This window comes from Nerophis lumbriciformis, linkage group LG34 (genome assembly GCF_033978685.3).
Source record: "Nerophis lumbriciformis linkage group LG34, RoL_Nlum_v2.1, whole genome shotgun sequence".
NCBI classification, from domain to species: domain Eukaryota; kingdom Metazoa; phylum Chordata; class Actinopteri; order Syngnathiformes; family Syngnathidae; genus Nerophis; species Nerophis lumbriciformis.
This window is the reverse complement of record NC_084581.2, coordinates 25,028,202-25,054,734: the sequence shown is the minus strand read 5'-3', so window position 1 is coordinate 25,054,734 and position 26,533 is coordinate 25,028,202. Positions and strand designations below refer to the sequence as shown.

At 41.5% G+C, this 26,533-nt stretch overlaps 1 protein-coding gene across 2 annotated transcripts; it reads right to left on the bottom strand.

Moving 5' to 3' along the window:
- Positions 1–140: 140 nt before the first annotated feature.
- On the bottom strand, positions 141–26,533 carry gopc (golgi-associated PDZ and coiled-coil motif containing). Of its 2 annotated transcripts, XM_061929369.2 has the most exons (9): positions 26,053–26,533; positions 15,917–16,081; positions 15,345–15,368; positions 10,545–10,720; positions 6,360–6,525; positions 6,194–6,289; positions 3,904–4,068; positions 3,660–3,813; positions 141–983 (listed from the first exon to the last, which is right to left on the bottom strand). In XM_061929369.2, the coding sequence occupies exons 1-9, from the start codon at positions 26,311–26,313 to the stop codon at positions 865–867; spliced, it is 1,326 nt and encodes a 441-aa protein (XP_061785353.1). In that variant the 5' UTR covers positions 26,314–26,533; the 3' UTR covers positions 141–864. The 2 variants fall into 2 exon arrangements, with proteins under 2 accessions (XP_061785353.1, XP_061785354.1); XM_061929370.2 differs by lacking the exon at positions 15,345–15,368 and having other exon boundaries at positions 26,053–26,532.

Here is a 26,533-nt window from a genome sequence, read left to right as displayed (position 1 = left end):
TATATATACATATACATATATATACATATACATACACATATATATATATGTGTGTATATATATATATATACACACATATATATATATACACACACATATATATATATATATATATATATATATATATACACACAACATACATGGAGGCTATTTCATCCCTACAAGCCTGTTTTGCAGGTTTCCCTGCTCTTCTCCCCTGCGAAACAGGCTTTTCAGGATGAAATAGCCTCCGTGTTTTTTCCTGACCCAACAAACATTCCACTCTACCAGAGTACAGTTCCACTGTAGTCCGCGCAAAGTAGTGACTAACAAAACCACTCCCTGTAGATGATTAATAATAACCAACACAATCTATCATAGAAATGGAATACGGAGGCTTAAAAATACCCTAAAGTCAAATCTGCAGCACACTTAAGTGTTTAAAAAAGAGGTGTTATTTCAATGATCCAATTGCTTCCCTCACAAGTAGCTCATGGGAACCTAGCACACAACCAATTATTGGGGCGACTCCAAGTAAGACTGCAAACAACCCCTAAAGTCAGAGAAGTAAAAGAGCAGAATAGAAGAGATGGCTCATGATGATCAGTGTGACTGGTGGCCAGCGGGGGCCCGGAGGGGAGGGGTATGGCGCCCGAGTCCATCCCAGTACGAGTGTGAGTACGACCATGTGGTCTCTTTGCCAGGTCGTTAGCACACTAACCATGCCAGACAATCAAGACCCTGCGCTAAGTAAACTTCCTGTCCAAGCCCGTGCAAACCCTTTAATGTCCCCGTTAAGGAGGGACGACATACTGCTTCTGCGTGTGGATTCAGTACTTGAATTTGCACAATAAAACTTCTGCATGCTGCGCACTCGGTCGTCTTCTACGAGGAGGTCTGAGCGTCGGGAGGCTTGGAGGGAGTTTCCTCTGACGGCGTCTCACTGCAGAGTCCTGCATCGCCGTTCTCTGCACTCTTGTTCACTGACATCTTCTCCAGAGCGGCTGAGGGAGAAAACACACCCGTCTCATTAGACACACCTGCACCATTGAGAACTAACGGCGTGGCGCAGTGGAAGAGTGGCCGTGCGCGACCCGAGGGTCCCTGGTTCAATCCCCACCTAGTACCAACCTCGTCATGTCCGTTGTGTCCTGAGCAAGACACTTCACCCTTGCTCCTGATGGGTGCTGGTTAGCGCCTTGCATGGCAGCTCCCTCCATCAGTGTGTGAATGTGTGTGTGAATGGGTAAATGTGGAAGTAGTGTCAAAGCGCTTTGAGTACCTTGAAGGTAGAAAAGCGCTATACAAGTACAACCCATTTATCATTTATTTATCATTATTTCACATGTCACCATATGGCTTCATCTCCACTATCAGATATCAAAAACAGTCTCTCAGGGTCAACCATGGATTGAAGAACCGTAAATTGTGGACTGTAAGCCGCTACTTTTTTCCTACACTTTGTACGGTGCGGCTTATAAAACGGTGCAACTAAATTAACCTCTTAAGGCCCAAGCTGTTTGTTTACATGCTTTTTTAAATTTCTCTTTGCTATTTGGGCTAATTGGACCCTAATTAGAATAAAAACTAAAAATCATATTTTGATATGATGTACTTAGTCCATAAGTACACAAACGTGTACTTCATGTGTAGTGACATGCTAATTTTTATTTTTACACTTTTTTTTTCCAAATTCCATTGTATGTTATACTCTTCTGACACCACCAGATAGCAGTATAAGTGTCCACATAAGAGACATAAGACCCCAATTCAGTAGTGTACACAATTTTGGAAATAAGAGCTAAAAGGTGCTGTCCACGCATGTGGCCACTAATAGTTTTCAAGAAACACATGTAAATACACTGAAAAGGTGTGTTATTGTTGTGCTATGACTCCATGTTTTAGACAAGTTTGCTCACTGCTACTATAAGCCGCTACTTATTTCCTACACTTTGAACTGTGCGGCTTATAAAACGGTGCAGCTACAAGTGCCATTCCGTCTTCTAGTTGTCCATAGCATTTCTACTCGTATGGATTCTTCATTCATCACTCCGAGCAACGTTTGTAAGTTTTACAATATAACTAAAACTATTCTTACTTACTAAACCCTCCTGTGTGTGATGTATGTAGGACTCTTTTCATGCATATTTGTACTTGCTATTGTAATATAATCAATCTAGCGTCTTTAGCATTAGCTAATTAGCCAAGAGTCTGTGTTAGTACTATTAACTTACAATGACATTCTTTTTGTATTGTTTCAGTTTCACCAATTTATAATTAAATTTAGCAAAATCTCATTGTGGAGTTATTGAGTCGGTTTAGCTGATTGGAGTTATTAGTTCTGCAGCTAACGGGTCCATGAAGGTGACTTCTGTTTTTTTTTTAATCAGTCGTTTTACTGCTGTGTTACACACAGTGTTTGGAAACAATTAAGGTATGTAAATAAACTTCGATCCATCCATCCATTTTCTACCTCTTTCGGGGTCACAGGGATGCTCGAGCCTATCCCAGTTGCATTTACAAAATATTTCTGTGTAAATAACTCATTTCATAACATATACATTTGTGGCTTGTAGTTTGGTGCGGCTAATATACGGAAAAATATTTTTCCATAAATTTAGTGGGTGCGGCTTTTATACCGTTGCATTGTATAGTCCGGAAAATACGGTACATGCTGTATACTGGCCGAGTTAGTGTGCGGCCGAGAGTGGAGTCGGCTCTCTTGGTTGCTTTGTTGGGTCTGCTCCTGTCTCTGGCCTCAACCCCAGTAGACGATGGCGTGGAACACCGCAGAGGCCACCACAGTGTATATGTTTCTTTAAATTTGTATTCATAGCTGTATGTAGAAGTGGCTGGTTGCATCAGCTCTGTCCTTTGTATTATTTGATTTTTCCCTCTTCTACTCAGTGGCCTCGTGGTTAGAGTGTCCGCCCTGAGATCGGCGAGTTCAAACCCCGGCCAAGTCATACCAAAGACTATAAAAATGGGACCCATTACCTCCCTGCTTGGCACTCAGCATCAAGGGTTGGAATTGGGGGTTAAATCACCAAAAATGATTCCCGGGCGCGGCACCGCTGCTGCCCACTGCCCCCTCACCTCCCAGGGGGTGATCAAAGGGGATGGGTCAAATGCAGAGGACAAATTTCACCAAACCTAGTGTGTGTGTGACAATCATTGGTACTTTAACTTTAACTTACACACATGTAAGAGGGATGTGTGCTATGGCTATGAGTTGTTTTTTCCCTTGGCCTCAGTCTGGACGCAGACTTAGACCGATTTTATTTTTTTCTTCTCACCCCCACCCCACCCCATTGTTTACCTGTAGCTCACCTTTTTTGTAAGGGGCGCCGCAAGTTGGCAGACCCGTCAGCGATCCTGTTCTGTCTCCCTGTAATGTTTGATCCTGTTCTGTCTCCCTCTAATGTTTGTCTGATCTTGAATGGGATCATGCTGAAAATGGTAATTTCCCCTCGGTGATTAATAAAGTATTTCTGATTCTGATATTGACGACTTTGTAAATGTTTTTGACAGCAAGTAAAAAGTAGAAAAAAGTTTTTTTGTCACTTAAATATAGTCACATTTGTTTTTCTAATAATAATAATATCATTGGTAGTATCGCTTGTAGTATGGTGCTTCGGCGACGTCAATCCATCACTTTATGGGTGTTAATATGAACACACCTTGTAACGATGCTGAGCCACCATTGTCGTTCTCCTCCAGCTCATCCAGGTAGAGTCTGTAGCGATGGCCGTTGTCATCTTCATACTCCACGTTCTCGTCATCGCTGTCTACCTCTGGAGCTACGTACACCACTTCGAACTCTATTTGCCCCGACTGGTATGAAGAAGAAACGCAAAGATGGCATTGGAGAAACGCACGTGTGTGTGTGTATGTGTCCTGTGCATGCAAGTGAACTGGCGATACCTGCTGGGAGAGAATGGTGACAGCCTCCTTGTGTTTGGCGTCTCTCAGGTTAATGCTGTTAACCGCCAAGACGGCGTCTCCAACATGCAAACCACCACATCTGTCAGCAGGCTGCCCTGGGTGGATCTCTGAGATGAGAATAGGAACACCGTGCTCCTTTCCCCCCTAAAACACACACACAGACGCACGCACGCACACGCAGTGTTACACTTTTGTTCAAAATTTGAAGACCAGTTGAAAAATGGCAGAAATTTACATTTTGCACTGTTAGATATTAGGTTCTGAAATACAGCTTCAGCATGCAAAAAGAAGAAATGGGAGTAAGCCGTAAAAATTTGAGTTATTGCAAACAAGCATTAAACTGAAATAAAAAAGATATATATTAAACAAAAAAAGACAGCCAAAATGTTTACAAAAATATACAGTACAGGCCAAAAGTTTGGACACACCTTCTCATTCAATGGGTTTTCTTTGTTTTCATGACTATTTACCTAGTAGATTGTCACTGAAGGCAATGAATGAATGAACACATGTGGAGTTATGTACTTAACAAAAAAAGGTGAAATAACTGAAAACATGTTTTGTATTCTAGTTTCTTCAAAATAGCCACCCTTTGCTCTGATTACTGCTTTGCACACTCTTGGCATTCTCTCAATAAGCTTCAATGGTTTTCACTTCACAGGTGTGCTTGAAGCTCATCGAGAGAATGCCATGAGTGTACAATGCAGTAATCAGAGCAAAGGGTGGCTATTTTGAAGAAACTAGAATATAAAACATGTTTTCAGTTATTCCACCTTTTTTTTCTTAAGTACATAACTCCACATGGGTTCATTTATAGTTTTGATGCCTTTAGTAACAATCTACAATAGTCATGAAAATTAAGAAAACGCATTGGATGAGGAGGTGTGTCCAAACTTTTGGCTTGTACTGCAGATTCCATGTCATTTTCTGTCAGGTATTTATTCACACAGGATCTTGTGTTGGCGAAGGCAAAAATGATTTTTTTCTCATGTTTGTTCCGATTGGTCGTCCGTCAAGACATGGACGATACAAATGAAGGTTGTTACAGGTGCAGAGTGCAGTACAACAACCATCAGACGGCATCTGTGAGAGAAGGGTCTTAAGAACAAAACACATCTTCGAAGGCGTCGTCTCTTTCAACGCCACAAAATTTCCCGTTTGGAATTTGCACGAGAACACCAAACATGGAATTCTCTGATGAGAAAACATGTAACTTTGGCGGTCCTGATGGCTCCCAACATTACTGGCATGACAAGGAGGTCCCACCTAGGATGTTTTCTGCTGGGCACAGTGGAGGCGCCATCAGGACCTAGGTTCTTGTTCCTTTAATGGAGTTTCGGGTTGAGCAAGCGTGTCGTACGGCTGCTGGCTATGTGGAGATGTTGCAGGAAGCATTCCTCATGACTGAAGGCACTCGTCTGACTGGTAAAGACTGCTTTTCCAACAACGCTGCAGTTCACAATGCCAGCCTGACAAAGGACTTCTTCCAGAGGAATAACGTCTCTCTTTTGGACCATCTTGTGTGCACCTGATATAAACCAATTGGGAACAGTTGGGAATGGATGGAAAGGGAAGTTGACAAAAATGGACACCAGTGGATTGGAGCAACATTCCCACTAACTAGAAACACTGGCATCAAGCAAGCGGTAAACCAACTTTTGAGCTAATTGTTTTTTAGCTGTGATTTTAAACTTTCAATAAAGTTGATGAACAGCATATTTCAGTTTAATGCTTGTTTGCAATAAAATACTCACTCAACATATCGTCTCACTCCCATTTCTTCTTCTTGCACTAAGCTCTACTTAGAACCTTCTTAAGATCCAACAATGCGAAATGTAAATGCTTAAAATCTTTCAACTGGTCTTAAAAGTTTGGATCAGGAGTATGTGCCAAATCTTCAGAGTTCTGACTGAGGCATAGAGGTTTTCCTCCATGAGTTTACAATACAAGGCTCCATTCATTGGCCCCTCAATGCAGACAAGATGGTGATTTCGGGCTCAGATTCACCATGTTTCTACCTCCAAACACGGTCAGTCAAGTTGATTGCTCAAATTCGTCTTTTCATATGCTTTTATGATCTGACGGACCTTTCAACCTTGATCTTAATGCGTTAATGCAAATAGAGACCCTCTGAGACCCTCCTGTGTAATTCTTAGCTGATCCTTCACAACAGGAAGTACCCAGTACACAGTACACAGTACCCAGTACACAGTACACAGTACACAGTACCCAGTACTCGTATCTTCTATTTCTGGTTAGGTATGCTCACCGTGATGGAGATCCCCAGACCCTCATGGTCCTCTTTGACTAGGGACACCTTCCTGATAGGACCCACTCCTTGACTTTTCTTCAGCATGTCTGGGTCCTACAATCACAAGACCTCCGTTTCAAAAGCAGGATTCAGAAGTGACAATGTCAAAACTGCCGATACCCACATGTCCGATAGGCGAGGGAAGTGGTTTATTTGGATCATTGCGCCCCCTGCATGCTCGGATGACAGTTTTGTGGCGGTGAAGGTGGATCTCAGCCTCCAATTGGTTCCACAACTTGTCGTGTGCCGGCCCTTTCATATCACGACCCAGTAACTGGATCTGTTGCACCCTGGAATTAAAATACCACAAATATTTGCAAAACAGAGGCGATCTAGAGATCACATGTTTATCATTTGCATAACAGTGTGGACCAATCAGTGTCTTTTAGGCGGAAGGAGGCAGCAGATATGGGCAGAGTTTTTATGTGTTGGTCAGCGAGCAGCTTCCGAAGCCATTAGAGTTGATTGGGGATGGTAATCGAAAACCGGTTCTTGTTTAGAACTGGCTCCCAGTGTTTCGATTCCTGGGAATAGTTTGCCAGTTTTTTTAAAGAAGCACAAAAGCTGGAGCTTTATTAGTGACAACAAGGCAACTTGCCATATGTAAAAAGTGGATATCTCATCAAAAAAAGGAAATACCAGCAGAAACATTAGCACACGCATGATGTGAAAACTTTGAATAAATGACGTGTTTTTGATCCCGTCCGATCCGGAATTGAATCTGCACAAGCAGCAACAGCGTTGATGTCAGCGATGTACTGCAGGTAAACATGAAATGAATACTTCTCATGCAAATCATGATGAAACAGCCTCTGACTGGCAGGCTGCACGCTTCTGTCTGAGATTTGTTCTTCACAGCAGAGACATCGTAATTAGTCAAAACAATCTCATAACCTTTCTGAAAAAAACATATATGCTTACATTTCTTGCTTGTATTTGTCACATACTGACATAGTTTTACTTTTGAGTGATCAGTTCATATTATTTTTTAAATAACTGTTTTATATATATGTATATATTTTTTGTATTTCTACAGTAGACGATTGATTTATTACTATATTATGGCTATTTTCAAAAATTGCTTTTTCCTGGGGAACACCCGAGTCCCGACCCTGGCACCCCATGGATTGCCGACTTCTTAAGATCTCACCGTTGAGTTTGTACATTCATATTTCTTATAAGCAAAACAAAGTTAACGCTAATTAACATGTTTGTGATATTTTCATCCAAATGAGAAACGATTAGAATCGATAAATCGGGGCGGCATGGCATAGTGGGTAGAGCGGCCGTGCCAGAAACCTGAGGGTTGCAGGTTCGCTCCCCGCCTCTTACCATAAAAATCGCTGCCGTTGTGTCCTTGGGCAGGACACTTCACCCTTGCCCCTGGTGCCGCTCACACTGGTGAATGAATGATGAATGGTGGGTGGTGGTCGGAGGGGCCGTAGGCGCAAACTGGCAGCCTACCTCAGGGCAGCTGCTATGAAAGTATCTTACCATCACCATGTGTGAATGAATGATGGGTTCTCACTTCTCTGTGAAGCGCTTTGAGTGTCTAGAAAAGTGCTATATAAATCTAATCTATTATTATTATTATTATTATTATAAAGAACCGAATCATTAAGCATGATTGAAAATGGAATTGGGATAGGGATCCCCCGGGAGGAGCTGGACGAAGTGGCTGGGGAGAGGGAAGTCTGGGCTTCCCTGCTTAGGCTGCTGCCCCCGCGACCCGACCTCGGATAAGCGGAGGAAGATGTATGGATGGATGGATAATCTTAACAATTCCCATCCCTAGTGCTGATTCTGGAATTTATCCGAACCACACAACATTTGTTCTTGAAGTACAGCCGTGACGCTATCTTGCTGCGTAGGGTTATTTCATTCATGAACAGTATTCATTTAAGAATAACATTCAGATAAAAGTAGTCAATTTTAAGTCACAAAATCTCGCTAAATTAAAATGTGACAATATTTCTGCTTTAGAGGGGAAGTGCACTTTTTTAGCAGTTTTGCCAATAATTCACTAGAACAGATCTGTTAGTTTGCTTTTTAATGCATTTTAACTCGTAAATAAATGTACATAATAGTCTGTTTACGATGGAGTCAATGTGAGGTGAGGATTTTGCCCATCACCCACAATTCTTATGTGAGAAAAGAACACACTTGTCTTTTTTTTTTCTGTGCCTCCCTGTAACCACCTCATGCTAGCAGTTTCCCTAACAATGCAGGTACCATCATTGGGATTCACCTGTTCCGCCCAAAAAACTCCAACAACGCTCTAATTACAATGCCGTGACCTGTATTTAAACTAAGTTATATCGACATTGTTATTGTTGGAGCTAACACAACAAAAGTAACAAGTGTCTGGCTAACTTTTTTGTTTCGCTGCAATGTGCCTTCAACTCGGAAGAAGTCGCTTCGAGTGTGTGCCAAAAAGAGTCATGCTTCACAAACTTTCACATAAAGATGGCTGAGTTGACTTGAAACTGTTTAATGTTGCACTTTTTATATGTAGAAGAAAAGTTTTGTCATTTTATTTCATCTGAGCCACAACTTCCATCCATCCATCCTCTTCCGCTTATCCGAGGTCGGGTCGCGGGGGCAACAGCCTAAGCAGGGAAACCCAGACTTCCCTCTCCCCAGCCACTTCGTCCAGCTCTTGATTAACGTTAATTAAACAAGTTGAAAAACTTATTGGGGTGTTACCATTTAGTGGTCAATTGTACGGAATATGTACTGTACTGTGCAATTTACTAATAAAAGTCTCAATCAATCAAAAAAAGCACTTTATATGTAGAAAAGTTTTGTTAAAAAAACATTCTGAGCCTTATCTTATTTAGTTTTTATTTTATATAAGTTGACCACATTAACCCTGGCAACGGACCCTGTGTGTATATGTATGTTATGCCATTGTTTACAAATGTGGTAAATAAATAACCAAAAAATGTATATTTTGTTGTTTTCTTACTGTACCAAAAATGAACCGAACCGTTACCTCTAAACCGAGGTACGTACCGAACCGAAATGTTTGTGTACCGTTACACCCCTATACATTAGTAATCGAATGCAGTTAAGATAGGCTCCAGCACCCCCTGCGACCCCGAAGGGGACAAGCGGTAGAAAATGGATAGATGGATGGATGGATAGATAATGTTAGCTCGAGTTGTTGTGTAGCTAACTTAGCCTTCTACTGTAAGACAATAGCATCACCGTTCTTTGACAAAATACAGTATGATTTTCCTATAAACTACTTTTAAGTGGATCAGTGCCTACTCAGTGTTTGGCAAAGGATAAGTAAGTTATACAATTCCTTATAACGTCTGCGATGTAGCTCGTAGTGTACCTTACAGCCTTTAACTGTTTACAACTCGAAGCAGAGTTGTAAAAGGTATTACTAACCATCCGGAATTTTACCGTGGTTTATCATTATACCGTTTACCGCTAAATCCCAGCAGTCAGCAGCCAAACTGTGAGCCTTTGTAAACCGTTTTGAAATAATTACATCATCATTTACAGACCAAATAATATATTGTGATATATATTATTATCACAAGAGAGAAAAAGACATTGCGATGTAAATTTTAGGCCATATCGCCCATTCCTAACCAGGACTCGATATGACTCATAGCGCCATTATTGCTAACAAGAGTCAAGACTGCTCTTGGCTATCAGCACTCAGCAGTCTGGGCAATGCAAAGGGTGGATGAATATGTCAAGATGCACTTCATCATCAACATCAATAACACAGCTTTAGCATGAGCAAAGTGGAATGACAACGCAAGACACGCATTGCCAACATCACAGTTGAATAAGAATTTCATCATGCTCTTATTTTTGATGACAAGAAACAGGGTTCTACTCTATAGCTAATTATCGTAGCTGCAAAGTGTATGCAGAACAACACACCCCTGTGGTTTCAGCACACAGAAGCCCAGTTCTAACTTAGATAAATTATCCAGGATGTGACATTGAGGAATTACCTAGGATGTGACAAAGTATTTCCATGTTGTGGCGATGTTTTAGTGGCCAAGCAACTTTTAAAAGGTAAGGACTGTAATCTACAGTATTAAAATGTGTTTACCATGGTCATGACCGAATTAACAGTGATAAATGACAGGCGACTGTGTAACATTTCTTAGCCATATTTTTTTTAAATACATGCATCGTAGCCAGTTATGCAAATTACGTTATTCTGACACCTCCGAGGCCACGTCCCACCACACAAATGGTGACGCCCTGGCCGGCAAAAGTTGATTGTCAGTCAGCCGGAAACACTGACCAAAACCTGAACTTTAAGACATTTCATTACCTGCCAGCCAGTTCCTTGTCCAAGTACTTGGCAGCAAGTCGAGCACCGTACACTTCAGCCTGAAGTACAGCCATGTGACGGCGAAGAGCCTCATTTTCTTTCTTGTACAGTCTAACGTCAGCCTCCAGTCTCGCTTCAGACAATTTCTCCTTCTTGCTGGCCTCAAGCTCCTGTTCCTAGAAAAAAACAATACGTGTGAACACAACACAAAAACAAGCACCACAAGCAACATCGGAAACAGTTTGAAGCACAGCTTCTTTTGTTATCTAAAACAAGAGCACCAGACTACTGTACCAGAGTAGCTACTGTGTGCTATTTGTGTGGATATTTGCATTTATGTTTGCTATTATAATATGTAAATGCATGAATATTTATGTTATGTTCAAAATCGATTTTTTTTTTCTTTACAGAGTGTGATGTTCATTGTACACTGGAATCATAATTCTTTTTTCATTTGTCAAATCTGAAGTATGGGGTTAAATCCCCTTTTGCTCTACACACACAATGATCTTCCTACAGTTTGTGATACAATGAACTGACAGAGTACTGTTCTTTTATGGAAAACATGCACAGTAAGATGATGTATTTTAATAAACAATGCTCAAAAATAGTTAAAAACTGAAATAGAGCCTTCCAGGAAATCAGAGACTATCTTTCTCCCGAAGCAAAAGCATAGCAACATGCTATGAGGGTGAACAAATCAAGCTCTTGTACCTGGAAGCAGTGTTGGTCATCTTCCCTTAAAAAAGTAATTAGTTACAGTTACAAATGACTTCTGCCAAAAAGTAATTGAGTTAGTAACTCAGTTACCTCATTATAAGAGTAATTAGTTACTCAGCAAATCTTTCAATTCGTTATTACGTTCGATAACATCTTAAACATCGATATATATATATATATATATATATATATATATATATATATATATATATATATATATATATATCCATCCATCCATCCATCCATTTTCTACCGCTTATTCCCTTTGGGGTATATATATATATATATATATATATATATATATATATATATATATATATATATATATATATATATATATATATATATTACTATATTAACAGATTGAAGAGGAAAAACACAATATACTCTATTTTACAACATTTGGCTAAACTCAGTAGATTGCAATGCGCCATATGATTTGCATAGAAACAAAAATGTATTAAAAAAATAAATATTTCATAAGTAACAACATTAAATATTGACAGTACAAAACTCAATACGGTACCAAACATTTAAACTTAGGTAAAAAGACACAAAGGAACATTTGGCCTTTATGTAGTGTAATTTTCTGCACCTGTATACCAAAATACATCCTGGAATAACTTTTGATAAAACTAGTAGCAGGTTTTGGGCAAATAAATGACATACATTCAAGTAAAACGTTTAAAATTGTTCCTGATCGACATTCTGACAATAAAATTGAAACAGTGATGAAGTCCTACACAATCAATGCCATGTTTGTGTACACTGTGAGCTCAGGGGAAGTTTACAGATAGGAGAATGTAGGAGAAAATGAGCGCCTGATTTGTTCACCCTAACCCACCTACTGCACAATACGGGTAATCTCCACTCAGTGGAGCTTTTTTCTTTCATTAGAATAGTGATATGAGATATTTTATGTTATCAGATTTATCAATGCGACATCATAATTCCTTACACCTAACAATACTGTATCCTAATGCTGCTGTCTACTGTGACTCTGGTTCATTTTGTCAATCAATCAATCAATCAAACTATATTTATACATCACTTTTCATGCACAGGCAAGTGGCAACAAAGTGTTTTACACCAAAAAAAGAGAAGAAAACACATGCACACACAGCACTATTGACAATAACAAATCATTGTGTGACATTTGTGTTTGTTTGTTTTTTCAGTAGCAAATATCTTCTCCTTGATAGGTGAAACTGCAGTAATTGCAGCTCCAGTCAGACTTTACAATATCTCTACCTCTCTAACATAGCGGCAAAAATGTCTTCAGTCCAGTCAGGTGACACCCACTAATATCTCCTCCACCGAAATAGCTCTGCATTCACGTGAACAGAATGTGGGGCTAGAGGATTTTAAGAAAAAAAACGAATTGCGATCTGATGAGTGAAGAAACACCTGTCATTCAACATATTCTTGTCTTAATTGCACACATTAGAACAATATGCAATAATACACTTATAAAATGATTGTGTTTATGTGTACAACGTTCATGTTTACACCGTCTTGTCGTAGCCTCGTCGCCGTCCCCCCCATTGTTGACAGACCTCATAATGCTGTCACCAGAGAAGTTCTTTAAGCCATTTTACACTGTCAAATTACGATTTGTTTCTCCATTTAAAACACTTCCTTGTGGTCTACACAACATGTAATGGTGGTTATTTGGTCAAGATTTTGCATAGATGATGTTTTACAGACTATTTTCAAGCTACTTACTCACTGTCTCTTCAGGATGCGCCGTTTTGTGGGCGGTCTTATTTACGTGCCTCCTGCGTCTTCTCTACGTCATACATTTAGTAGTTTTTAGTCCTTCCATATGGAATTTACTGACAAATATAAGTTAGAACTATACGTTAATTTGTATTAGAAATGGCAACAATGGAGGATGCATGAAAAAGAAGGAGCTTATTGACTACAGCGCAGCAATGGCAGATTCGCCCAAAGCACTTTGAGTAAATTTATATCATATACGGATAATCCGCTGACTTGTGAAAAACGTCACGGGACATAGTAAATTCCAAACCGCTCGTTTAAATGAAGTATGAAAAAGGCAAGATTGTTTTATAAATATCTACGAAATGCTTTCACGTTTTGATTTCAAATTTTCGGGACCCATGTAGATCCCAAATACACAACAGCAGATACCAATAAGCAAGAAAAGTGAAGTGAATTAGTGAAGTGAATTACATTTATATAGCGCTTTTTCTCAAGTGACTCAAAGCGCTTTACATTGTGAAACCCAATATCTAAGTTACATTTAAACCAGTGTGGGTGGCACTGGGAGCAGGTGGGTAAAGTGTCTTGCCCAAGGACACAACGGCAGTGACTAGGATGGCGGAAGCGGGCATCGAACCTGCAACCCTCAAGTTGCTGGCACTGCCGCTCTACCAACCGAGCTATACCGGTTATTATGAAAAAGTTGATTTTGCATAATACGGCCTCTTTAAAACTTTTTGCAGATCTAGTGTAGTAATACAACACAAGTGTTGTTCGTAATTAGCACACTGACTGCATCGACTGCAGCGCTCACAAACTTGCTGATTCCTGTAATCAGTTTTGATTGGCCAGCAGGTCAGCAACTTACCAAATCAGTACTTTTTTCCCCCCACTGTATGCGTTAACTACTACACTACTCTCGTTACCACTAAAGGTGTGAGTCTTTGTGCACCTTACAATTCGATTACAATTACAATCCAGGAGCTACAATTTGATTAAAAATCTATTATTGATGCATCTTTAATTTATGTACATTGATGCCGTTTAACATTTCTTTTCGTTTCACTAAAGAAGCGTTTATCACTTGCAACTTTAAAAAAAAAACTATTAATTTGGAATAAAAAACAGTTAAATTAATTCCCACATTTATTAAATTAATGAAAATGTGTGCAAAACTGCCATATGTGCCCGATAATAAAGGCGCTGGTCGGATCTCTTGGTGAAGTGGCTCGCTGTAGTCAGCCAAGTTTTAGAACTGTCTGCATTATTTTATTTTCAATAAATAAATAAATTATTGACGTTAACTAATCGATTCTATATTCATCTATGTCCAAATTGCGATGCATCTAAAAATCGATTATTTCCCCTACACTACTGTTAAGTTCTCATAAACTCACTACTAGACTGTTCAAAAAGTAAAATGAAGCAATACATATTACAGTAACTCAAAGTCAATCACAGTCCTGGGATATTAACGTGTGTACTTAGTCGAGGTGGGAACCTTTAGGCACCTTACGATTCGATTACAATTCAGGAGCTACGATTTGATTAAAAAACTATTATTGGTGCATCTTTAATTTATGTATGTTGATGCAATTTTACATTTATTTTTGTTTCACTAAATAAACGTTTATCACTTGCAACTTAAAAAACAATTCATTTGGAATAAGAAACAGTTAAATCAATTCCCACCTTTATTAAATTAATGAAAATGTGTGCAAAACTAAACCATAAGTGCCCGATAGTATAGGAGCTGAATGGATCTCTCGGTGAGGTGGCCCGCTGGAGTCAGCCAAATTTTAAAACTGTCTGCCTTACTTTGTTTACAATAAATGAATCGTTTATCGATTGTTGACGTTTACTAATCAATTCTATAATCGTCCATGTCCAAACTGCGATGCATCTAAAAATCGATTATTTTTCCCACCTCTAGTACTTAAGAAGCAATACCAATGATGAAAATTCATAATGGTTATTCACCAGAGGAAAACACATAGAAGGGAGAAGCAATTATTAAAGTGCTACTTAAAGACTAATAAAGATATATATTAAAAAGGTGCTGCAGGTGGTACCTACAGACCATCAGTCTGCAGACTGAACTACATGCCCTGAAGCACTGATCAAGGTCTGAGACCAGACCTGACAGGAGACTGTCATCTCATCAGGGGCATGATCGCATGTCACATTTTAAATTGAATTTTGAGCAGTCTTTGATCTACTTCATGCAGTTTAGCGCTAAGTGGACTTTGTTATTGTCAGCACACAGTGTATAATTTCTACATGAATATGCAACTAAGAAATGTATTTTCAGTAGAAACCTAATACATTCTTTTTAAAATACACACATAAACTTACCATCTGTTCCAATGTACAGGCAGGCTTTAGCGGAAAAAGAGGGAGCAGCAGAAGAGAGAGAAGTCACAGATTAGAGGAACGATCAATACAAGCTTCAGAAGTAGTGAGTAGTATTTATTCAACGTCATTGACAGGCATATGAAATGCTGGGATTGCAACTTCAGAAGAGAGGATTTAAAGAGAATAATGTCAATGCAGCAAAGGTAGGAAGAGAAAGACAAATCCATGCCCCCACCCCATTAAATGGGGGGAAACGCATAAGAAACGCATCAGGTGCGCACGTGTGCATGTGTTCGTCTTTGTTTTTTATATTATTTTCATTCAAGATATACATGTATCTCAATAATTAAGAGTATGAGAATTAAGACATGAAAGCAACCCAGTAGTAAAGGTCCATCTTGTTGTTGAACTCAAAGATAATGTGATACAGACCTAATAACTGCCAAGCTGGGCACCTTCACTCCACTGCATCAACAATCAATAAATTGATAAAGCCTATATTAACTATTTGTCTTGTGATGGGTGTGATTAAGAGGTGTGGAGACGACAATAAGTGAAGAAAACCTGTTTACCAGTCGATGTTTGATGGAGTCAGACTCTGGATCTTGACCTTGCTTGGCATGGAGCTGCAGCTGGAGAGCGTGAAGCTGCAGAAGCTGGTCGTGGACTTCTCTCTCCACCACCACCCGCTCTGCCTTAGCCTCAGTCAGCTCAGAGCGTAGGTCTATGAGCTGGGCCTGGAAAGATGGGAGGCAGTGAGCACAGGGGTAGGAACAGCATATAGATTCTACAAGTCTGTGCCGCTAAAGGCAGAATTCATTAGAAGGGTTGTTATGGTATGCCATGGCCATGGTTTGGTGCTAACCTCAGTTTTAAAGTCAGCCAGTTCATTTTGGGTACCGCAAGGGGACACAATGCAAAACATAAAACTGTGTAACTTTTCTATAAACAATCTTAATGATTTTTAAACCTAAAAAATGCTGGCACTGGCAGCCGATTCTCTAATTAACACGATTCTTAAATACAAATGATAGAAATAACATGAATATTTATTAATTAAATGAATGATATATAATAGGTTACAATTAAGGGTGTTCCAATCAGGGTTTTAGGTTGCTGATTCCGATCATCCACGAGTGAGATTTGCCAATACCGATCACATGTAGATACTGTACTGGAATTTTATATTTTATTTTACAGTGAGTGCTATTAACAGTGTGGCTACAGTGGGTCTTTTTCCACAAAGGACCGCATCCTGAAAAATTAAACGAAGGTCCACTTTTGTGAGACACATTTCCATTAATTTAATAAATGTAGTGGGAATTAATTTAACTGTTTCTCATTACAAATGCACTGTTTTAAAAGCGATAAACGCCTATTTACAGAATCAAAAATAAATATAAAACTGCATCAACATACATGATTTAAAGATGCATCAATAATCGTTTAATCGAATCGCAGGTCCTGAATCATAATCAGAACTGAATCGTGAGGTGCCCATAGATTCCCACCTCGAGTTGTTAACAGCAGACTGGACTGGAAAGACAACAAGAAGGGCATGAGCAGACTGTTTTTCCTGAGGAAGCTTAGGTCCTTTAATGTGTGCAGCATGCTGTTGCGGATTTTTTTTCAGTCTGTTGTGGCCAGTGCCCTGTACTATTCAGTAGTTTGTTGGTGGAGCAGCACCAGCAAAAGGGACTTAAACCAGATTGACAAACTGATCCGGAAAGCCGGCCAAACTATTGACACGCAGTTAGAGGCGTTTGTGTCAGTGAGGGATAGGAGGACACTGGACAAACTGCTCGCCATCATGGACAATACTGTTTACCCACTCCACCAGACAATTGAGGGACAGCGGAGCTCATACTCCAAGAGTGTTTGATTAAAGAACTCCTTCATTCCGCACTCCATCCAGTTGTATAATCACTCACCATACAGCAATAGATTATATCTGTCTATTACCTGACCGCTTCTATGTTAGCTACCTGTCTTTGTTTATAAAGTACATTTTCTGCTAGATGTACTCTATTTTATGGTGCCCTTTTTTTTGCTGCAGCTGTTACATATACTTTAATATTGTACATGGTAATCGGGATTTGTTATAGATTGTATATATTATATAAAAATATAATATAATATAATAATATATCTGAAAAATATTATATGCTGTATATATAATATGTAAATATTACATATATGTTGTATTTTATATTGCTACTATGGTACATTTTTAGTCTACTTTATACCTGCATTATCCTTTCCAGCCTTACACTTTCCATCCTTTGCAACAGAGCTACTGTGTGGATCAATAAAGTTTGTCTAAGTCTAAGTCTAACCTTATAGTTCATTTATATGATTTAATTAACTGTTGCCATGTAAGAGGAGAACTAGCAGGGTTTATCCAGACAACCGCGGCATACAAAGTGTTGTTTATTTTGAACATAGCTTATTTCAAACATCCCTCCCCCTCCAACCTCAAACAGTGAACGGAGAGGACCTCACATGCCCCCTCTGTCCATCTCCAGCTAACCTCAAACACATTCTCGTTGGCTGCAAGACAAGTCTGTCACAAGGGCGCTACACCTGGCGGCACAACCAGGTTCTGAAGTGTCTAGCAGCCACGTTAGAGGCCAGAAGAGTGAAAATCAATGCCCTGCCCCGCCAACATTACATCATACATCCACAAGAGAGTTCATCTCACCACCCCTCCCGCAGCTAGCTGCTAAGCTAACGAAGCTAGCGCGGAGAAAGGCGGCGCCGGTCGCCGGTAAGAAGGAATCTACTCCTGCACACCGTGACCAGGACTTCTCGGAAGACAGCAGGAACTTCACTCGGTGACAGAAAACACCGCGAGTATGGCTTCCTGCGCGTCTTGCACCTTACTCACGGAGAGGCTGGCTCTGCTAGAGGGCCGTGTCCGCCAGTTAGAGCAGAGTAATCTCGTAACTTTAGATGTTGCGGACACATCTGCTAGCGTTAGCTGTAGCGAGCTAACTAGCCCAGCCTGTCGTAGTCCTAAGCGGCCTACAAGCTACGGTGTACCGGTTGAGACGCATAATAGATTTAGCTCTTTAGCTAGTCCTACACCCCAGTCTACACCTTAGTCATAGGGGACTCCATCACCCGAAACATAAAGCTTAGCAAACCAGCCATAATTAAGTGCATCCCTGGGGCCAGAGCACCTGACATTGAGGCTAATCTTAGGGAGCTAACTCGCAACAGGCCTAGTAAACACGTACGACAGGCTAATCGCACCACTAGTTATGCGAATATAGTTGTACACGTTGGCTCCAATGACACTAGAATGAGACAGTCAGAGATTACAAAGAGAAACATAGCCAGGACTTGTGATCTCGCTAGAAAGATGTCCAGGCATCGAGTAATTGTCTCTGGCCCCCTGCCTGCGAGAGGCAATGATGAGAGATATAGCAGATTAGTCTTGCTTAACAAGTGGCTGGCTAGCTTCTGTAGACAACAGGGACTAACGTTTATTGATAATTGGCCCTCTTTCTGGGGCAAACCAGGCTTGCTGATGAGAGACGGCCTTCACCCTAACCAGGAAGGCGCCATCATCCTGTCTAAAAACATAGACTACTGTTTAAGTCACATTTGACTAACTACACTAGAGCAAGCCCGGTCACAGGCAATTACAGAGCCTGCTAGTCCGGGTGAGGAGTCAGTTAAGCTAGAACTAGCCAGCGCCAGGCTGGATAATTCCTGTACGCATAGCAATTTTCTTAGAATAACACACAACTCACATAATGTGTTTTCTGTTGTGAATGTGTCCAGGGTAGATATGCATTCTACTGAGGTGGCAAATCATGATGCGTTCAGTCGATCGCAGCATCAAGCAAACAATCTGAAAATTCCCGTCTTATCAATTCCTAGATATGGTCAAAACTATTTAAAGTGCACTACGTATAATAAACGCAACATTATTAATATTGCTACTACGGATAATTTAAACAAAAACTCGTCAAAACAGCCCAATAGTTATAATATGGGCTTTTTAAACATAAGATCATTGTCTCCCAAAACGTTATTAGTTAATGAGGTCATTAGAGACAACAATCTTAACGTCATTGGTCTTAGCGAAACCTGGCTCAAACCAGACGATTTTTTTGCGCTAAATGAGGCATCTCCTCCTAACTATACGAATGCGCATATTGCCCGTCCCCTTAAAAGGGGTGGGGGGGTCGCACTAATATACAATGAAAACTTTAACCTTACCCCTAACCTAAATAATAAATACAAATCGTTTGAGATGCTTACTATGAGGTCTGTTGCACCGCTGCCTCTCGATATGGCTGTTATCTACCGCCCCCCAGGGCCCTACTCGGACTTTATCAATGAATTCTCAGAGTTCGTTGCAGACAATATAATCATAATGGGGGACTTTAATATCCATATGAATACCCCATCGGACCCTCAGTGCGTGGCGCTCCAGACTATAATTGATAGCTGTGGTCTTACACAAATAATAAATGAACCTACGCATCACAACGGTAATACGATAGATCTAGTGCTGGTCAGGGGTGTCACCACCTCCAAAGTTATGGTACTCCCGTATACTAAAGTAATGTCCGATCATTACCTTATAAAATTCGAAGTTCTGACTCATTGTCAACAAACTACTAATAATAATAACTGCTATAGCAGCCGCAACATTAATGCTGCCACAACGATGACTCGTGCTGACCTACTGCCTTCGGTAATGGCACCATTCCCAAATTATGTCGGCTCTATTTGACAATGCCCTGCGCAAAACCATTGATAGTATAGCACCGCTAAAACAAAAAAGGGCCCCTAAAAGGCGCACCCCATGGTTTACAGAAGAAACCAGAGCTCATAAATTATCATGTAGAAAGTTAGAACGCAAATGGCGCGCGACCAAGCTTGAGGTTTTCCATCAAGCATGGAGTGATAGTTTAATATCGTATAAACGCATGCTTACCTTAGCTAAAGCTAAATATTACTCAAATCTCATCCGCCTCAACAAAAACGACCCTAAATTTTTGTTTAGTACAGTAGCATCGCTAACCCAACAAGGGACTCCTCCCAATAGCTCCACCCACTCGGCAGATGACTTTATGAATTTCTTTAATAAGAAAATTGAACTCATTAGAAAGGAGATTAAAGATAACGCATCCCAGCTACAACTGGGTTCTATTAACACAGATACAACTATATCTACGACGGATACTGCAATACAAAATAGTCTCTCTCTTTTTGATGAAATAACATTAGAGGAACTATTACGGCGTGTAAGTGGGATAAAACAAACAACATGTTTACTTGACCCACTTCCTGGGAAACTTATCAAGGAGCTTTTTGTATTATTAGGTCCATCAGTGCTAAATATTATAAACTTATCACTTTCCTCTGGCACTGTTCCCCTAGCATTCAAGAAAGCGGTTATTCATCCTCTGCTCAAAAGACCTAACCTTGATCCTGACCTCATGGTAAACTACCGACCGGTGTCCCACCTTCCCTTTATTTCGAAAATCCTCGAAAAAATTGTCGCACAGCAGCTAAATGAACACTTAGTGTCTAACAATCTCTGTGAACCTTTTCAATCCGGTTTCAGGGCAAATCACTCTACGGAGACAGCCCTCGCAAAAATGACTAATGATCTACTGCTAACGATGGATTCTGATGCGTCATCTATGTTGCTGCTTCTTGATCTTAGCGCTGCTTTCGATACCATCGATCATAATATTTTATTAGAGCGTATCAAAACACGTATTGGTATGTCAGACTTAGCTTTGTCGTGGTTTAACTCTTATCTTACTGAGAGGATGCAATGCGTCTCCCATAATAATGTGACCTCGGACTATGTTAAGGTAACGTGCGGAGTTCCTCAGGGTTCGGTTCTTGGCCCTGCACTCTGTAGTATTTACATGCTGCCGCTAGGCGACATTATACGCAAATACGGTGTTAGCTTTCATTGTTATGCTGATGACACCCAACTCTACATGCCCCTAAAGCTGACCAACACGCCGGATTGTAGTCAGCTGGAGGCGTGTCTTAATGAAATTAAACAATGGATGTCCGCTAACTTCTTGCAACTCAACGCCAAGAAAACGGAAATGCTGATTATCGGTCCTGCTAAACACCGACATTTAATTACCGTATTTTCCGCACTATAAGGCGCACCTAAAAACCACAAATTTTCTCAAAAGCTAACAGTGCGCCTTATAACCCGGTGCGCTTTATTACGATTCATTTTCATAAAGTTTCGATCTCGCAACTTCGGTAAACAGCCGCCATCTTTTTTCCCGGTAGAACAGGAAGCGCTTCTTCTTCTACGCAAGCAACCGCCAAGGTAAGCACCCGCCCCCATAGAACAGGAAGCGCTTCTTCTTCTACTGTAAGCTACCGCCCGCCCCCGGAAGAAGAAGAAAAAACGCGCGGATATCACCGTACGTTTCATTTCCTGTTTACATCTGTAAAGACCACAAAATGGCTCCTACTAAGCGAAAAGGATCCGGTTCATAAAAAGACGCAATCTCTCCATCCGCACACGGATTAGTACCGTATTTCACAGCAACTGATATTCCTGTGAACCGCACTGTGGAACGGGAGCACGTACGGTGAATATTCGCACCACAGGGAATGAGAAGTCATCCTTCACTGTGGTTCTAGCTTGCCATGCTAACTTCCACCCATGGTGATATTCAAAAGGAAGACCTTGCCAAAAGAGACCTTTCCAGCCGGCGTCATCATAAAAGCTAACTCGAAGGGATGGATGGATGAAGAAAAGATGAGCGAGTGGTTAAGGGAAGTTTACGCGAAGAGGCCGGGTGGCTTTTTTCACACAGCTCCGAAGGCGAACACACCTTCACTAAGACGGGCAGACAGCGCCGGACGACATACGCCAACATTTGCCAGTGGATCGTAAATGCCTGGGCAGATATTTCGGTCACAACTGTGGTCCGAGCTTTCCGGAAGGCAGGATTCACAGAACAACAGCGACACTGACTCCCGATGACTTCGACGAGACGGAACCGGCCATTTTGGATACCACGCTTGCGCAACTTTTCAATTCGGACACCGAAGACGAAGAATTCGAAGGATTTACGAATGAAGAATAACTTCAGAAGGTGAGCGCTATGTTTATTTTGTGTGTTGTGACATTAACGTTCGAGCAACATTATGTTACTATTGCTCTACACCATTTTGAATTTTACTATGTTTGTGATTGCACATTTGCGTACATTTTGGGACAGAGTTGTTAGAACGCTGGTTTTCAATATATTATTAAAGTTTGACTGAACTATCTGACTGTTTTTTTGACATTCACTTTAGCGCAGCGTAGGCGCGGCTTATAATCCGGGGCGGCTTATTGGTGGACAAAGTTATGAAATATGTAATTCATTGAAGGTGCGGCTAATAATCCGGTGCGCCTTATAGTGCGGAAAATACGGTAATAACAACATTTGACAACCAAACAATTACACAAGGCGAATCAGTAAAGAATCTGGGTATTATTTACGACCCAACTCTCTCCTTTGAGTCACACATTAAGAGTGTTACTAAAACGGCCTTCTTTCATCTCCGTAATATCGCTAAAATTCGTTCTATTTTATCCACTAGCGACGCTGAGATCATTATTCATGCGTTCGTTACGTCTCGTCTCCTGTAACGTATTATTTTCGGGTCTCCCTATGTCTAGCATTAAAAGACTACAATTGGTACAAAATGCGGCTGCTATACTTTTGACAAGAACAAGAAAGTTTGATCATATTACGCCTATACTGGCTCACCTGCACTGGCTTCCTGTGCACTTAAGATGTGACTTTAAGGTTTTACTACTTACGTATAAAATACTACACGGTCTAGCTCCGTCCTATCTTGTCGATTGCATTGTACCATATGTCCCGGCAAGAAATCTGCGTTCAAAGAACTCCGGCTTATTAGTGATTCCCAGAGCCCAAAAAAAGTCTGCGGGCTATAGAGCGTTTTCTATTCGGGCTCCAGTACTATGGAATGCCCTCCCGGTAACAATTAGAGATGCTACCTCAGTAGAAGCATTTAAGTCCCATCTTAAAACTCATTTGTATACTCTAGCCTTTAAATAGCCCCCCTGTTAGACCAGTTGATCTGCCGTTTCTTTTCTTTTCTCCTCTGCTCCCCTTTTCCTTGTGGAGGGGGGGGGCACAGGTCCGGTGGCCATGGATGAAGTGCTGGCTGTCCAGAGTCGGGCTGTCTGTGCATCGGCTGGGAACATCTCTGCGCTGCTGACCCGTCTGCGCTGCTGGCCCGTCTCCGCTCGGGATGGTGTCCTGCTGGCCCCACTATGGACTGGACTCTTACTATTATGTTGGATCCACTATGGACTGGACTCTCACAATATTATGTCAGACCCACTCGACATCCATTGCTTTCGGTCTCCCCTAGAGGGGGGGGGGGGGTTACCCACATATGCGGTCCTCTCCAAGGTTTCTCATAGTCATTCACATCGACGTCCCACTGGGGTGAGTTTTTCCTTGCCCTTATGTGGGCTTTGTACCGAGGATGTCGTTGTGGCTTGTGCAGCCCTTTGAGACACTTGTGATTCAGGGCTATATAAATAAACATTGATTGATCATTGATTGATCTAAGAAGGTGCAGAGTCAACCAAAGGCCATATACCAGACATAGGCCAGCTCGGAAGGGCTCATGACTGGAAAATAGCAGTGGATCTCAATCAAAAGCTCTGCTTTCTTTCAGCGATAGCCAGATCAAACCTCAGACCAGACCTTGTGCTCTGGTCCTCCTCACTGCATATCGTGTACATAATAGAACTCACGGTTCCCTGGGAGGCTGCTGTGGAGGAGTGCTGTGGAGGAGGCATTTGAATGCAAAAGACACCGAACTGGCAGAATGGATTGAAGGCCAAGGTCTGCCTGAAGTTGGCTCCAGAGGTTTTGTGGGCCGGACAACCCTCAGGCTGCTTAAGGACATTGGAGTTTGAGGCCAAACCTGCGAAACACCATCAAAGCCCTCTAAGGAGCAGCAGAGACAGCCAGTCAGTGGCTATGGGTGAAGAGGAGAGACACCATCTGGAGCTTGAGTAAGACCTACAGCACATAATGGTTAAAAGCAGAGGGGGGCTCACCTGGGACGCCAGGTATTGCCGATGAGCCCTCTGGAGGTGTCGTGGGCCTATCATTGAAACACCGGTGAAGAAGGGTGCCCACCTGATGACCCCAATGAAGCTGCCAAACATCCCCCTCCTCCTCTCCGTCCCCCATTTTGCAATCCGACCCAAGCAGGTCCAACACTATAACCGCACTGAAGCAGCTCCGAAAGAGGTAGCCTACTGTTACCACTCTCCTCAGGTTATTTTGTATCATGGGATTGTTCCAATTTTGTCCTAAAATTGAACATATTTCCAGTTTCTCATCACAACATGTTTAGGAGTAGGAAGAAGCATAGTTTATTTAATCCTATTCCTTTTCGTTTCATAAAAAATTCTAACATTTGTTTGCAGTCAATGTGTAAAACAACAGTGAATAAATAAGTAAATAAACAGATAAATAAATAAGAAAAACATTAAATACATACATACATAATAAAATTCTCAAAAATAAATAGTTAACAAATAATTGAATAGGATTGTCTATTTTTTCAATAAGGATCAATATGTTTTATCAGGAATCTTCTTCCTAGGACTTTGTAAACATTTCAGGCTGGGAGTTTTGTTCCCTATAGTGTGCGTTTCATAGTTGCTAAGCAGCCAACTAAAGGCCAATGGATGTGTTAGCTTTGACAGCTAGCAACTAACTTGTGTATTTTAACAAATGTGGTACCGGTACATTGCACAGGGCAGCACGGTGTCAGAGGGGTTAGTGCGTCTGCCTCACAATACGAAGGTCCTGAGTTCAATCCCGGGTTCGGGATCTTTCTGTGTGGAGTTTGCATGTTCTCCCCGTGACTGCGTGGGTTCCCTTCGGGTACTCCGGCTTCCTCCCACTTCCAAAGACATGCACCTGGGGATAGGTTGATTGGCAACACTAAATTGGCCCTAGTGTGTGAATGTGAGTGTGAATGTTGTCTGTCCATCTGTGTTGGCCCTGCGATGAGGTGGCGACTTGTCCAGGGTGTACCCCGCCTTCCGCCCGATTGTAGCTGAGATAAGCTCCAGCGCCCCCGCGACCCCAAAAGGGAATAAGCGGTAGAAAATGGATGGATGGATGGTACATTGCACAGGTCAGAACTGCGTCAACATGTCTTACAGATCACCTCGTCCTAACAGAAACGCTTAAATGATGTCCAAACTCCCACGGCCTACTCGCTATATGAGTGTCAATTATGTCTGACCTGGGATCGGTAGGTCGTGAGTTCAAACCGAGTCATACCAAAGACTAGAAAAATGGAACCCATTACCTCTGTTTGGCACTCAGCATCAAGGGTTGAAATTGGGGGGTTCAATCACCAAAATGATTCCCGAGCGTGGCCACCATTGCTGCTCACTGCTCCCAGGGGGTGGAACAAGGGGTCAAATGCAGAGGGTGATTTCCCCACACCTAGTGTGTGTGTGACTATCATTGGTACTTAACAAAATAATGTGTTCTTTACAGCCAACATTCAGCATCAATCACGTTTATAGCGTTGAAGTCATGCATAAAGTGAGGTAAACCCGCCTAAAAGAACATAAAGTGAGGTGAACCCGCCTAAAAGAACATAAAGTGAGGTGAACCCGCCTACAAGAAGAGCAACTAACCTCCAGTTTGTGGTTCAGTTGGAAAACAGTCTGGGCTTTGTGGCACAGCTGAGCGAAGCAGGAGCTCAGGCTGGTCATCTTCTGCCTGCCCTCGTACGTAATGTCCACCTGGTCCGGGTCTATTTCCCCGAGCAGCAGGTCCACGTCCACGAAGGCCTTGTCGAACTCCTTCTCCAGCACCTCCAGCCAGCGGAACACCGACATGCCCGGGCTGAGGGCCGAGCTGTGGCCCGCCGGGGAGCATCCGGCAGAGGCGGACATGGCGACAACGCAGCAAACGTTGACGTTAGCTCAGCAACTAACCAACGTTTGCTGACTTAAACGACAAGGAATCCTGTTTGTGTTGTAGCAGTAAACTCGCCGACTTATAGTGTGATAGTTAACGAGTGAAACATTCGATAAGAAATATTTCTAATGGAAGTCACTGCTGACCAGGAAGTGCCACAGCTGTAGTGATTCCACCGAGCGACTACTTATGTCT

What these genes read in the sequence shown, in the direction of transcription:
- gopc (XM_061929369.2), bottom strand. Translation starts at nt 26,313, where the DNA reads ATGTCCGCCTCTGCCGGATGCTCCCCGGCGGGCCACAGCTCGGCCCTC. An exon ending in AACTGAACCACAAACTGGAG is followed by an intron (nt 16,082 to 26,052) that starts GTTAGTTGCTCT and finishes CCATCTTTCCAG; the next exon opens with GCCCAGCTCATAGACCTACG. An exon ending in TCACCATTCTCTCCCAGCAG is followed by an intron (nt 3,814 to 3,903) that starts GTATCGCCAGTT and finishes TCTTCATACCAG; the next exon opens with TCGGGGCAAATAGAGTTCGA.